This window comes from Lactuca sativa, chromosome 4 (genome assembly GCF_002870075.4).
Source record: "Lactuca sativa cultivar Salinas chromosome 4, Lsat_Salinas_v11, whole genome shotgun sequence".
Classification (NCBI taxonomy): Eukaryota; Viridiplantae; Streptophyta; class Magnoliopsida; order Asterales; family Asteraceae; genus Lactuca; species Lactuca sativa.
Window position 1 is genome coordinate 150,757,223 of NC_056626.2, and position 15,285 is coordinate 150,772,507.

The 15,285-nt window shown below is 33.1% G+C and overlaps 1 protein-coding gene and 1 long non-coding RNA gene across 2 annotated transcripts; one reads left to right on the forward strand and one right to left on the reverse strand.

Moving 5' to 3' along the window:
• Positions 1–499: 499 nt before the first annotated feature.
• LOC111892291 (uncharacterized) lies at positions 500–3,427 on the forward strand. Its single transcript, XM_023888366.3, has 7 exons — positions 500–701; positions 802–1,086; positions 1,151–1,209; positions 1,289–1,325; positions 2,182–2,253; positions 2,329–2,653; positions 2,740–3,427. The coding sequence occupies exons 2-7, from the start codon at positions 1,007–1,009 to the stop codon at positions 3,118–3,120; spliced, it is 954 nt and encodes a 317-aa protein (XP_023744134.2). The 5' UTR covers positions 500–701; positions 802–1,006; the 3' UTR covers positions 3,121–3,427.
• Positions 3,428–5,722: 2,295 nt separating this feature from the next.
• On the reverse strand, positions 5,723–7,977 carry LOC111892326 (uncharacterized). Its single transcript, XR_002850498.3, has 4 exons — positions 7,789–7,977; positions 7,605–7,720; positions 7,279–7,506; positions 5,723–6,051 (listed from the first exon to the last, which is right to left on the reverse strand). It is a non-coding gene; the product is annotated as an uncharacterized LOC111892326 (long non-coding RNA).
• Between the last annotated feature and the right edge of the window lie 7,308 nt (positions 7,978–15,285).

Sequence of the window (15,285 nt, forward strand, 5' to 3'; positions counted from 1 at the left end):
GAGTAATGATGAAAACTCGTCTTTGATATTGGCGGATAAGAGAACAAGAAGGAAAGATCCCATCAACGATTTCAAATACTACACTGGTGGTTGGAATATCAGTAATGAACATTACGTTTCTGTAAGTTAATTACGTTTTAATTACTTTTTCTTGATTCTTTTTGGTCAAAATCTTTGGTTTTAACTTCAAGATTGAAATGGGGTTCTCTTTGGTTTCAAGAATTTGATGATTGCATTAAGATTTGTGATTCGATTTCGTTAATTCTAATGTTTGACTTTGACAAATGATGACATCCCTCCACGTTCGAGCTAGATATTTGTTTTTTTTTCCTCCCCTTCTGTATATAATAATAATGTTTGAACGCGAATAGAAGCATTAAAGATTATTTGACTAATTAGCATCTTTAAACATATATTAATACGGGATATTTTTTTTTCTCTGATCATTTGAATAAAATGCGATGAGTCCATGACATGAAAATCTAATGAAAATGTTTTAATGTTCGATTTTTTACACAGTCGGTATCATTTACTGCAGTCCCCTTGTTCGCAATTGCTGTAATCTGGTTTGTGGGATTTGGTCTATTCTTGCTTCTAACTTGTTGCTGCTACTGTTGCTTTCGAAGACGCCCTTATGGCTATTCTCGGATTGCCTATACACTTTCTCTTATTTTTCTCTCCCTCTTCACCATTTCCACAATGTGAGATATATACTCCCTCTTCACAAATACGAAGTCGTACGTGTGTTCATGTGTCTTTCAGGGTATTGATCATTGTTGGTTTAATATATATGTGTTGCAGTGTTGGATGTGTGGTTTTGTACACTGGACAAGGGAAATTCAATGATAGCACCACAGATACATTGGATTATGTCGTGAGTCAATCCAATGATACGGTTTACAAACTCAACAATGTTTCCTCCATTCTTTCTGTAGCAAAAGGGATTGAAGTAAATCAAGCTTCTTTGCCTTCAGATATTAAAAACCACATCGACAAGGTCCATGAAATGATCAAGGGTGCTGCACAAAACCTTAAATTCGAAACTAGAAAGAATGAGAATGATATAAAACGTGTTCTGAAGGACGTGTAAGTAAATGTTGTTTCTCTTTGACAGATTCATGTAGCCTCTTATGTATCGATTTTCTTGCAGAAGGCTTGCTCTTATAATCATTGCTGCGGTTATGTTACTTGTAGCTCTTCTTGGTTTTTGTAAGTCGGAATCCACTCTTTTTCAATAACATGAAATATAGTGTTTTAGACTCACATTCTTGAATCTTGATCATTGCAGTGTTCTCCATACTTGGACTACAGGTTCTTGTTTACATGTAAGTGATCATAAGGAGTAACTTCTTCAAGATCATATCTTTATAAGCAGTTTTCATTATCAAGATCTTATCTTATGTGGCTTTCTTGATCAAAATCTTCTCATTTTGTGGTTTTCTTGATCAAGATCTTATCTTAATGTGGTTTTCTTGATCAACATCTTATCTTAATGTGTTTTGTTTATCAAGAACTTGCAATTTTCTTCATCAATATCTTTCTCTTTTTGTGGATTTCTTGATCAAGATCTCTTTATGTGGTTTTCTTGATCAATATTTTTTCTTTAAGTGGGTTTCTTGATCAATATTTTTTCTTTAAGTGGGTTTCTTGATCAATTCTTCTCCTTTTCTAGTTTTCTTAATTAAGATCTTCTCTTTTGTGGTTTCTTAATCAAAATCCTATATTTATGGTTTTTTCAATTATCAAGAGATCATATATTTATGCAATTTTCTTGATCAAGATCCTATCTGTATGTTGTTTTAATTTCTTGATCAGCATCTTATATTTATGTGGTTTTCTAGATCAAGATTTAATTTCTATATATTTATGTGGTTTTATTGATCAAGATCCTATCTTTATGTGGTTTTCTTGAGCAAGATATCACCTTAATGTGGTTTTGTTGATCATGTTCCTATTTTTATGTGGTTTTCTTGATCAATACCTTCTCTTTTTTTTGGTTTTCTTGTTAAATATATTAGCTTTTTTGGTTTCTTAATCTAGATTTTATCTTTATGCAGTATTCTTAATTAAATTCTTATATTTTTGTGGTTTCTTGCTTAAGATCTTATCTTTATGTGTTTTTCTCAATCAAGATCCTATCTTCGTGTAATTTTCTTGACCTATTAATCTGAACGATTGCAGCTTGGTGATTCTTGGGTGGATTCTTGTTACAGCTACATTGATCTTATGTGGCATATTTCTCGCACTCCATAAGTACGTAACTTTTTTTTTACCTCGTTACACTTCCATCCATCAACTTAAACCTAACTATAGTTATCATTCTTGCAGTGTTATGGGAGACACATGCGTTGCTATGGACGAGTGGGTTCAAAACCCAATGGCTCATACAGCTTTAGACGATATTCTTCCATGTGTCGACAATACAACAGCTCAAGAAACCTTGTCTCAAAGCAAAGACGTGACCTTTCAATTGGTAGCCATAGTGAATAACATCATCACTAATGTCTCCAACATCGATCCACCACCTTTTGCCCATTTCCTTAGCTACAATCAATCTGGGCCGTTGGTTCCCACCCTTTGTAATCCACTAAACGCTAACAAAACAGATCGAATCTGTCAAACTGGTGAACTAAGCTTCGATAACGCCATCATGGTAACATAATAACTATCTTTATATTATAATTAACTCAAGAAAACTTTCAAGATTCAATTAAATTTGTCAAGTTTATACATCTGCAGGTGTGGAGGAATTATGTTTGTCAAGTTTCTGCAAATGACACATGCACGACTGTGGGTCGGTTGACTCCGAAGATGTATAAACAGATGTCCGATGCAGTCAGTGTGAGTGATGGGTTGACCGAGTCTAGGCAGTTTTTGGCTGGGTTATTGGACTGTAGCTTTGTTAGAGAGACTTTTATGGGAATACACAAGGATCATTGTCCAGATCTTAATAAGTATAGTGAGTGGATTTACATTGGGTTGGCTATGGTGTCTGCTGCTGTGATGCTTTCTTTGGTGTTGTGGGTGTTGTATGCACGCGAGAGGAAGCATCGGAGATACACCAAACTTATGGTCCAATCTGCACCAAGTCCGGCTGCAATCAATAGACAATGGAAGTAAAATGAGTGTTGAATTTTAAGGAGTCAAACACGAACATGAAAAGCGAATAGAAAACAACCTTGGCAAATCGGTTTTTGTTTAAGGAAAATATCATTAAATAGTAACTTAAGCTATTAGATACCTCAAACTTTAAGGAGGTTTAACCATTCAACGTTCACTTTTGTTCAGTTGTTGTGAAATATGGTATTTATTTTGTTCCAATGTGATAAAATTATACATCTTCATATAGAAGTATACATCTTTATTGAGGTAGTTTTGGGTGGACATAAGGAAAATAGCAAAAGATGTCCATGCTGTATGTGCATTTTCTTTGGTTTCTTTGGTTGTGGTACAACAAAAATTCATTTATTTCTAAAAGACATCATTTTGGTATATTTGGGTTGTGGATTTGGTTTCTTGAATTAATATCCAATATTTTATTTTCGTTAGATCATGTTAAAATTATTAATTTACCATTGTGTCAATGATATTTATTATTATCTATTTATCTTATAACATTATTTGATTTATTTATTGTATTATCATTAAAAAAAACCACCGCAAACTCCCTAACACTCATTTTCATCTTTACTAGTGACATTCCATCATATAACCTTTGTTCTCCACATCTCTTTGTTTTTCTCTCAATATTGTTATACAATACCGACTGGCGACCAGCTAAGCACCCTCACTATCTATTCGGTTTATAGATCATAAAATTTCCACAGATTAAATGATAAGTGAGTCCATATAAATAATCGAGACCTTGCAAACAATAACGCAAATTTCTCATATGTAGTTCGGAACCCAAAGACAATCGTAGAGTGAACTGTATCTTCTTTGTGATTGTTAACCTAATTGGTACCCTTACTGTTGCCCTTACTACGTTACTGTTGGTTGGGGCTCGGCCTCCGAACCATACTACCTTCTATCTCGTTTCTCTCCACTTGCTAGAAGAAAGTCGTGTCGACGTTTTTCTTTTGATGTCTCAATCGTCAAGAGGAGAAAAATGTGGGTTTAAGATTTAGAACTTCTTCGAATAATACTTTATTTTTAAAGTGAAATATAGTTCTACCATCTTCAACCTCACTCTATATTTGAAGTATATTCTTTTTGTCAAGTTGTTTACATTTTCATTAATACCCTTTAAATTTAAAAGGTTTTACAATTTATCAAAAATATTATTGTTTTAAAAATTTAAAATTTATATTTTAAATAAATACAACCAGATAAATAGTTCATACAGAGTAATTTAAATTAATGGATATATTAATAAAACAAACATGTATAAAATAAATAATTTTATTCATAACACATTATGATAAATATACACACTCGGTTTACATAAATATTATACACATGTTAAATGAAATATATAACAATTACACTTCAACAAATATAACCTAGACATTTATTAGAAATATAACATATAAAATTTGAAAAACTTGGTATAATTCATGTGTTAAAATATCTTTTCCATAAATGATTAGTTAACGCATTTTATAGATCAAAGTGAGTTCATATGTCTTTGTTGTGTTTATATCAAGCAACAAATTGTTAAAATTAAGTATCTTCATCAATCATCTATTTTGATTGGTGCATAAAGATCACCTTGGTTTTCAATCATAATGTCATGTAAAACAATGCATTTTGCCATTATGTCATGTAATACCTTTTTGTATAACAAAGTGAAAGTCTAATTCTACTTATTAAAAATGTTTAAATTTTAAAATATTTATCACAATTAAAATATAACAATATAATTAAACAAATATCAAATAGATAGACTCAAAATTAGAACAGAGTTTATATATATATATATATATATATATATATATATATATATATATATATATATATATATATATATATATATATGGAGAGAGAGAGAGTTTATTATTCAAATACTTTATATTTGATGTAAAAAATAAAGTAGGGCCGAAGAACACCAACTTTATTTTTTAAACCAAATATATAGAAACTTTAGATATGCTCTTAGAGGTTGTGACAAAAGGGTTTGGGGTGGGGAATTTACCACAACTACTAGAAAATTAAGTAATTACCTACAGTAGAATTAGTAGGAAATCCGTAGGAAAAAGGCGTTACCTACAGATTTCCAACAAAAAACGGGTTGTAGGGAAAACCCTCGTGGGTAATTTTTTCCTACAAATTAGCTACACACGTTCCTACGCATTTCCTACGGAATATTCTGTTACAAATTTAACTACGGAATACCAACTGAATACGTTAACTACAGAATACCTACAGATTACCTACGAGTTATTTACCTACGAAACACCTACAAAATACATATGAATTATTTTCCTACAAAATACCTACAAACTGATTTTCCTACGGAATACCTACTAACTACTTTACCTACAGATTACCTACCAACTGCTTTTGCTACAAATTACCTACAGATTTTATTTCCTATAGAATACCTACATAATATTTATTTCCTACAAATTTTCTATGATTTTTTTACCAGTTTTTATTGCTATATTAAATTTATAATTTCTATGGAATATTTATTCCCTACAATTCAGTCAAAAATCTATTGCTATATTAAATTTATAATTTAAAAAATATCTAAATTTGCAGCTAAAAAAAACCAAATAAATAATTAAAATAATAGTCAAATACCATTACATTCATTACAATTAAAATAGTCATTAACATACCATTCATACATTCAAATACCATTACAATACCATGACAAAAGCTACGAATTAGTCAATAACATAACATTAATTTAGTGTTCTAAAACAAAAACTAAGAACTACTTGGTGGATTACCGGACGGATTGATTTGTTTCATAAAGGCTGCCAATTGTCATTGCACTTGCAATTCCATTTCATTTCGCATTTGTTGCATTTGCAAATTCATTTCACTTTGCTTTTCATCCATGGCTTGTTGCATGTTTGACACTTGTTGTCGCAACTCATTTACCTAAATATAGCAAGACAAACACATGCAGTTAGTAAATGTAATTCAACTTTAAACCATGATAGCAATGTACTTTACTTTTAATTTCATCTATAATTAGTCAAAGAAGGATAAAATTTTCAATTAATACATGAATATTAGAATAATACTAAATTCATAGAATGAATATTTGGAATTGAGTGTCCTCTTAGTATCAATTCTTTTGAAACTAAATAGTAGTAGCCTACATATAATCTGTTGATGAAATTGTAGACTTGGTTGAAACTAAATGACATTAATTTTGACAAAACCAATTTTGAAAACATTAAAAGATTAGCATTATAAAATGAATCATTTACATCAAAAACTAAAAGCTAAAAAAAAAATATTTGAGTAATTTATGGTAGCCAAAAATAGATGCACATGCTACTGATGCATGATTCTCCCAAAAGAAAAGGACATTGACAAGCATTAACACATACATGAATGATATTAGTTTCCTAAGCATTTGTAGGCATTTATGATGAAGTCGGTTTCATTTGCTAGTTATTACGGGGGTAGTATTTTCTTGAGAATCTCTTGTGGATATATAATATAACAAGTATTAAGATACGGCTTACTTTTTGTTGGTTAGTCTTATGAATGCCATCTTCTATAAAACAAAACGTTTATGCTTTTAGGAAGAACTATGTACATATTTATATTCCCTGAAACTAGAAAGCTATGTTAGTCTTTTAAAGCATGCCAATCTTTCAACAAAAAGTCAAACAAAAAACAATATAACCTACCACAATATAAAGTATATACTAATACACATCTATTAGAAAGGGCTAGAGCATCAAGGGTAAAATCGTCCAAATAGGCAAAATTTCAAAGATTTACAAGGGAGACACATTTTCAAATCCAAACAACCAAAACTGAGGCTAACAGGAAAATTCCGTCCCAAATAGGAGAATACTTCCATTACAGATCTTGGACAGGGTCACAGAATTCAGAAGAGGAAAGGGTATCTAATTTGGATCTTAACTTGAGCTCTGCACATGGACAAGTTACAACTATTGCTGCAAAACTGCTGCATACTGATGATTCAAGTTCTATGGGTCTAAATTAGTGAAATCTACTGCAATGGAGAAGTTACAAGTATGGAAAGCAAAGCTGAAAAAGACACTTGAAATCACAAAAACTGAAATTGATTCTCCAGGGGCAAAATTTGTGAAATGTGAGCAAACTGAAATCGACATACATACATACCTGGGGTGTCGCTGATGGTGGTGTGAGCAGTGACGGTTGTAGTATGGTGCAGCGATGGTGGTGGTACGGGGCAACATCGGCGGTGGTGTGCGACAGCGACGTTGGAGGGCAAACCTACAACCGTTTTGGTCAATGTGGGTCGCCGATATGAGCTGAAATCAGAGTTCGGAAATCACAAAACTCGAATTGGTTGCTTGAAATCAGTCGAGAATCACCGGTGGATGTGTGCTGCAGCAGGGGTTCCGAAATCGCCAAGCAAGGGTTTTATTTGGGTAACAAAAAAAATGGTCATTCCTACATTGTGAAAATGTGCTTCGAAATCGTACCTGGGGTGTCGCCGCTGGTAGTGTGGGGCAGCGACGGTGGTGGTATGGTGCAGCGACGGTGGTGATACGGGGCAGCGTCGGCGGTGGTGTGCGACAACGATGGTTGGTTGGCAAACCTGCAACAGTTTGGTCAATGTGGGTCGCCGATCGATTGTTTGGAAATCATAGAAGTCGAATAGGTTACCAAAAAATGTCGCCGATGTACGTATCAGTCGAGAATCACCGGCGGATGTGTGCTGGTTCGGAAATTGCCAATCGCTGGTGTAAGCTAGGGCTTTGTTTGCGACGAGCTAGTTACGAATAGTGAAGCGGGAAACAATTTGGGTTTTAGGAGGCGTAGCAAATCGGTAGCATATGGAAATCGTAGGAATTTCGTAGGTATAAACAAATTGGGAAATTGATGTATAATATTATAATTAAATATAATTTGAAAAGCATGAGTTACGCATTATAATCGATGAAAGTTATTTTCTATATATTGTATAAATATTCTATTTTTTTTATATAATTGATATTGTGTAGAAATATTCTATTTTTTTTAATAAATTAATATTGTAAAAAAATGAAATCGAAAAAAACAATACTTTCTTTTAAAAATCAGAAAATAAAAAACAACCGTAGGTAATCCGTAGGTAAATATCAACGGATTACCTACGGATAAGCCTGATCCGTAGGTAATCCGTAGATATTTACCTACAGATTACCTACGTTTTTTTTTAATTTTTGTATTTTTCAAGGGTTTAATGTCGTTTTTTTCGTTTTATTTTTTTCACAACATCATTATACTTTGATTGCTTTATTTTGACAAAGTTATACATCATATAAACATATGTAGAAGAATGTGCATCATTAGAACCCATTACTATATATGATACAAAAAGCTATTTATGTTTGTTATTGACCAACAATTAACCTCATTAAACAAATACACGATATATTGAACATAATATATACATATGGTTTGTATGTAAATATGTGTATTTGTGTATAGAATATAACTTTCAGTTATATTATATAAAAAAAAGATAATAAAGTTGTAAATCGGTAACGGGTTCTAACGATACATACGTTTGTATGTAAGTTTATGTTATGTATAAGTTGATGAAAAGAAAGAAACCAAAGTATAATGATACTGTGAAAAAAATGAAATTGAAAATACAATAGTTTCTTTTAAAAATTACAAAATAAAAAACAACCGTAGGTAATCCGTAGGTAAATAGCTACGAATTGCCTACGGATAAGTCCGATCCGTAGGTAATACGTAGGTATTTACCTACAGATTACCTACGGTTTTTTTTTTTACTTTTTGTATTTTTCAAGGGTCTAATGTCGTTTTTTTTGTTTCATTTTTTTCACAACATCATTATACTTTGATTGCTTTATTTTGACAAAGTTATACATCATATAAACGTATGTAGAAGAATGTGCATCATTAGAACCCATTACTATATATGATACAAAAAGCTATTTATGTTTGTTATTGACCAACAATTAACCTCATTAAACAAATACATGATATACTGAACATAATACATACATATGGTTTGTATGTAAATATGTGTATTTGTGTATAGAACATAACTTTCAATTATATTATATAAAAAAAGAATAATAAAGTTGTAAATCAGTAACGGGTTCTAACGATACATATGTTTGTATGTAAGTTTATGTTATGTATAAGTTGATGAAAAGAAAGAAATCAAAGTATAATGATATTGTGAAAAAAATGAAATTGAAAAAACAATATTTTCTTTTAAAAATTAGAAAATAAAAAACAACCGTAGGTAATCCGTAGGTAAATACCAACGGATTACCTACGGATAAGCCCGATTCGTAGGTAATCCGTAGGTATTTACCTACAGATTACCTACGGTTTTTTTTAATTTTTGTATTTTTCAAAGGTCTAATGTCGTTTTTTTCGTTTCATTTTTTTCACAACATCATTATACTTTGATTGCTTTATTTTGACAAAGTTATACATCATATAAACGTATGTAGAAGAATGTGCATCATTAGAACCCATTACTATATATGATACAAAAAGCTATTTATGTTTGTTATTGACCAACAATTAACCTCATTAAACAAATACACGATATATTGAACATAATACATACATATGGTTTGTATGTAAATATGTGTATTTGTGTATAGAATATAACTTTCAGTTATATTATATAAAAAAAAGATAATAAAGTTGTAAATCGGTAACGGGTTCTAACGATACATACGTTTGTATGTAAGTTTATGTTATGTATAAGTTGATGAAAAGAAAGAAACCAAAGTATAATGATATTGTGAAAAAAATGAAATTGAAAAAACAATATTTTCTTTTAAAAATTAGAAAATAATAAACAACCGTAGGTAATCCGTAGGTAAATACCTACGGATTACTTACGGTTTTTTTAATAATAATAAAATTATAAAGTTGTTGGTATTTCGTAGTTATTTTGTACCTATTTTCTTCTGTTGATAGGCTGTAGCTATTCTGTAGCTAATTACCTACGGAATTCCTACAGACTTTTTTCCGTCGCTATTCTGTAGGTAGTCTGTAGCTAATTAGGAACGGAATACCTACAGATACGTGTTAGTGGTTATTCCGTAGTTATTCTGTAGATATTCCGTTACTAAATTAGGGCATCCCATTCCGTAGGAATTCCGTTGGTATTATGTAGGTAATTACCTACGGAAATTTTCCGTAGCTATTTTTCTGTGGCTAAACCCTTTGTTTTCTAGTAGTGCACGTTGTTTATTTGTATGTGTGAAACTATGTGTTTGAAGTGACAGATCTATAAAATAATCAACATACATGAAAGAAGTAAAGAGAAGTGGTTGTTTCCATTTGAATATATACTTGATGTTCATATTTTCTTTCAAAAGTCTACTCATTGTCCAATAAAATTTACATTTACGTAACTCCTTGCAAAGTTGGAACAATGTTTCCTATTAGGAGTATGTCATCCATATATAAGACTAGTGAATGAAGATCACGTTCATTCCTGTGAGTATGATAATCAATGCGCAAGGACAAGGCTTGAAAACTCAAACCTTGAGTTAATCTTTAAGATCAACGTCTGCTCTTATTATAGAGTCCAATCGAATCTTGTAAACTAGTTAGGACTTGAAGATAAATATTCAACAAAGTATTCAAGTAGTCAATGAAGTAAACTTGAGTATAATCAACACAAAGATAATTAAAGAACAAGAAGAATGTAATGAAAGAACTTTGACTTGAAGGAAAGTGAAAGTGATGTGAAGAGAATATTTGTTATTCTTGGATTAACACTTGAATCGTTCACATATGTTGAAATAGTGAAACATTCACCCCTTATATAGTGGAGGAGAAACATAATACAAACTGGAAAACATTCTTAGGACTGGAAAATAATCAGTGTTTGAAAAATTGATATCTAAAAGATACATACACATAAGTCCTATGAACTGTTACATCAAAGATAAGATTAAATGCATTAAATGTGTTAACAGACTTTGGATCTCAGAACATCTTGATCTCGGACTTGATCTTCAATCTCAGAACTTCACCATATCTCAGACTCAGCTGACATCAAAACTTGATTGCCTGGGATTGCTAGAGGTTCACTTTTCATGATTCAACAATCTCCTCTTAATTGAACTTAGAAATCATGTCATCTTAGTTGGCTTATTTGGTAATGAACAGTTAGCCTCCATAGAGCCAATTTCAAACTTCCAGGTAACATTGGAGATGGTTGATGAATTTGTTCTTCACGTACTCCGGAACATCGGACTTTACGGTATTAGCAATGAATTTTTGGAGGATCTTGGAGGGAACAAGGTGTTTTTCAAGAACTCATAAGAAATCCTTTTTGATGGTATTCTTTTGCAAGTAAACATATCCGAGCTCTGGTTCCTCAATAGGTCCTTATGTCAAAATTTGTGCTTCGGGTAGTTCATAGTTGATCTTGGCCAAAAGCTTTTCAGTTCCAAACAGATGCACAAATTTGAAATCACATCGGCATAACTCAGCAACATAATCTTTGAGGAAGTTCATTACGGGACCATAAGCAGTGATGCTCATTTGATCATTCTAGCGACTTCGGATGTGAGTGGCAGTTGTGAGAACATCATTCAGAATGATGGAAGCGAAGTCTGCATCCGTGATGGTGATATCGGATGTTTTGTTCCGATTGATGTAGTATATGTACAACATGCAGTTCATGTCAAACTTGCTTTGAACCTTTCGTCTGAACCCAACAATTTTTGGGATTCTCTTCCAAGACCATACTTCCTTTTGAGGTCGTGCATTGACGGAGTAGAATATCTTCAATCTCTCTCGCTTAGTTCTAATGATTGTTTGAGGATCATCAGTGGGATGGAGTGGAGCGAACTTGATGTACGACCTTTCGAAGGGAGAGATTGGGAGATTGATCTGGTCTGAATCTTGCATGGGTAGATCAAAGTACAAGAATGACACAATGTCTTGATCATGAATTATCCCTTCTTGAAAGAGTGGGGATATGCCCAACATCGGATTGGGGTTGTCTTTTAAAGCTTAGATCTGAATGCTCTCTTCAAGTGCTTGATCAATTTTAGCTTGTGCGGAGCCTTCATACTTCTTGAATGTATTTTCAGGGCTGTGAGGTTATGAAGCAAGCTTTTTCCCTTTGTCTTGATGTGTCTTGCTTAAATTAGAAATGGATTTTGGAATGTTTTTAGTGATAGAGAACTCGGGAGGAGGAGGAATTAAAGGCTCTTCTGGAATGTCATCAGGTTTCCGAAGAGGAGAACCTTCATCAATGGGAACAATTCTTGGAGAGGGAATAGGAGGCGACATAGACTGGATGGCTCGGAATGAATCGACAGTGAGCTTAGTCTTTTCTATAGTCATTTCACGGCTTCTTTTAAGAACGTCTGCCAAGGATGATGGCCAGGTAATAGTGGACCATATCCTTTTCTCTTCCTCTGAAAGAACTTTAGCTGGAAATTTCCGAGGGCTTGAAGTCCTACAACCGCATTAGTAATATACTCAAGGAAGTTTTGAGAAGCTTGAAATAAACCTTTGAACATCCCTTGAAACGGGTGATCTCGGAACAAGGAAGTTCCGAGATAGATTGTCATAAGATGCTTCGAGGAGAAAATGAGAACAACACTTGTACATGATATAGAGTTCGAGATTGCACAGACCCAGAGTGAATATTAGAGGTAAATGTATGAAGAACTTAGAGGACATTTTTAAACATATTTGAGATTCCGATACATGAAGAGTCAGAGCTCGGATAGAGGTAAGAGGTGAATTCACATTAGCATTTCGGATTTGAATTATGAGGTGAACATCATAACACACTTTGAGATAGATTCCTAGGCGAGATCAAAGCAAAACACTAATGTGACTATATTGGTCATGAACTTCAAAGGATAAGGAAAGTTGTAAAACTTTAAACTAGAAGAAGAGGTTAGACAAAAAGACACGTAAAATGATCCTATTTATTCTGAGAGGAAATGATTCCAAGATAAAAAAGATTTTGACTTCAGAATTAATTCACTTTGTGGTGTTTCCAATAGAGAATACAAGCCTCTTGGAAGATATGAGGATCAGGTAACATCATACCCATTTTGTTCAGAAACCCATTGAATTTGGTTTCATCTAATGCTTAGTAAAGACATCAGCAATTTCATCATCAGATGGAACAAAAATAAGTTCAATGTTTCGTTTTAAAGCATGATCTTTAATAAAATGGTACCAAATATCGATGCGATTCATTATGGAGTGCTGAATTGGATTGTGAGAAATTGTAATAACACTTTGAGAATCACAATAGATAGGAATTTATTGAAATTGATAACCATAGTCTAAAGGATGAGACTTCATCCAAAGAGCAATGACTCTTTAATAAAATGGTACGAGACTCTCACCGACTTTCTGTTTGAGATTGGTCAGCTGGTCATCTAAGAAACAAAATTGCATTGCTCTTTCAACAACCAAAGCGGAATACATTGCTACTGCTAGGAGATTCCGAGCGAGAGTCTCGTACAGAAAGTCGGTGAGAGTCTCGTACCAAGAGAGAGGAGCTTGCTTGAGTCCATAAACAGAAAGTCGGCGAGAGTCTCGTACCAAGCGAGAGGAGCTTGCTTGAGGCCATAAACAACTTTTCACATTTTGTAGCAATAGTTCGGATAAGAAGGATTGACAAAACCGGGGGGTTGTTCGATATACACTTCAGTATCTAGTTCACCATTAATAAAATCACTTTTGGCGTCTATTTCGTAAACTTTAAAGCCTTTATGTGCTGTATAAGCAAGAAAAATTATGATGGCTTCAGGACGAGCAACAAGAGCAAAGGTCTTGTCATAATCAAGTCCTTCAATATGAGTGAATCCTAAGGCCACTAATCTTGCTTTGTTTCAAATAATAAATCCAACATCATCTAGATTGTTTCGGAAAACCCATCTCGTACCAACAATAGTGTGATACTTAGGAGGATGGACAAGAATCCACACTTCATTTCTATGGAATTCTGCTAACTCTTCTTGAATGGTTTTAATCCAGTCAGCATCTTCTAATGCCTCCTTGACGGATTTTGGTTCAACCATTGAGATAAATGTTGAGAAATGACATTCGTTTTGGATGTTAGTGTTGGAAGTGTGTCCAAGGTCATTAACTAAATGGTGATATTTCTAATAATAGCAGGGTCCTCTTGGGTTTCCCTCAAGACTCAAAATTGAGTAGAACAAATAATAGGAGTAATTAGTTTATTAATTATTATGGTGTAATAATTAATTAGAAACTAATTAGAAAACAATTTGAGAATTAATTAATAGTTTAATTAATAGAAGGGTTGAATGTGAGTTAATCAATAGTTGGTTAATCAGGGAACATTCCAAAACCCTAGAATGAAGGGGGTTGGACGAAAATTCCCTTTGGATAAAGGGAATTTCGTTCATAGCCTATCCCATCCCACATGGGTAGAAGGATAAAACCCTAGGAGGTATCGAAGGCTATAAATAGGGGCTTAGGGATTCATTCCTCATTGTGGAAGAACTTTATTTTAGTTTCTACTCTTTTGAGTTCATTGGGTGTAAACCAAGAGAGGGATTCTAGTTTTGATCCTCATCATCCAAACAGGGTGGCACGCATAAGGAGTCAAGCTCGAAGGTCATTAGCCGCTAAAGAAGTTAGTATGCTTCCTTGTATTTTCAGATTTTATAGGGTAGAAGTAATAGTATGAAGCCATAGATCCATAGGTTGCATGTCCACTTAGGTAAATCGTTTTGTTGTTTCGATTCTTCCGCTGCCTAGTTATTGAGTGTATTTGATGCATATATTACCCAACAGTGGTATCAGAGCCATTGGTTCATGGTTACCTTCACCCTACATCCATTGATGAGATAAAATAATCTTTAAACTATGAAGATCGATTAGATCTTGAGCAAGTATGTAAATATAAAATTATAAGAACACGAAAATAAGAACGAAACAAGATTGAATCAAATGTGTTGAATGATTAAACGAAATCCTCAGAAGAGCTCGATTAAGAACATCAACTGTAGAGGATTGGTAGGTTACAAGAACGATTAAAGAAACCTGTAATGCTATCATTATGCTCTAGATGAATCGTTAAAATCGTTAACCTAATATGCATGCAAGCATATACTTATATATTAAACATAAAGGGCTCTCGGTTGGACAGGCCCAAACCGGAAT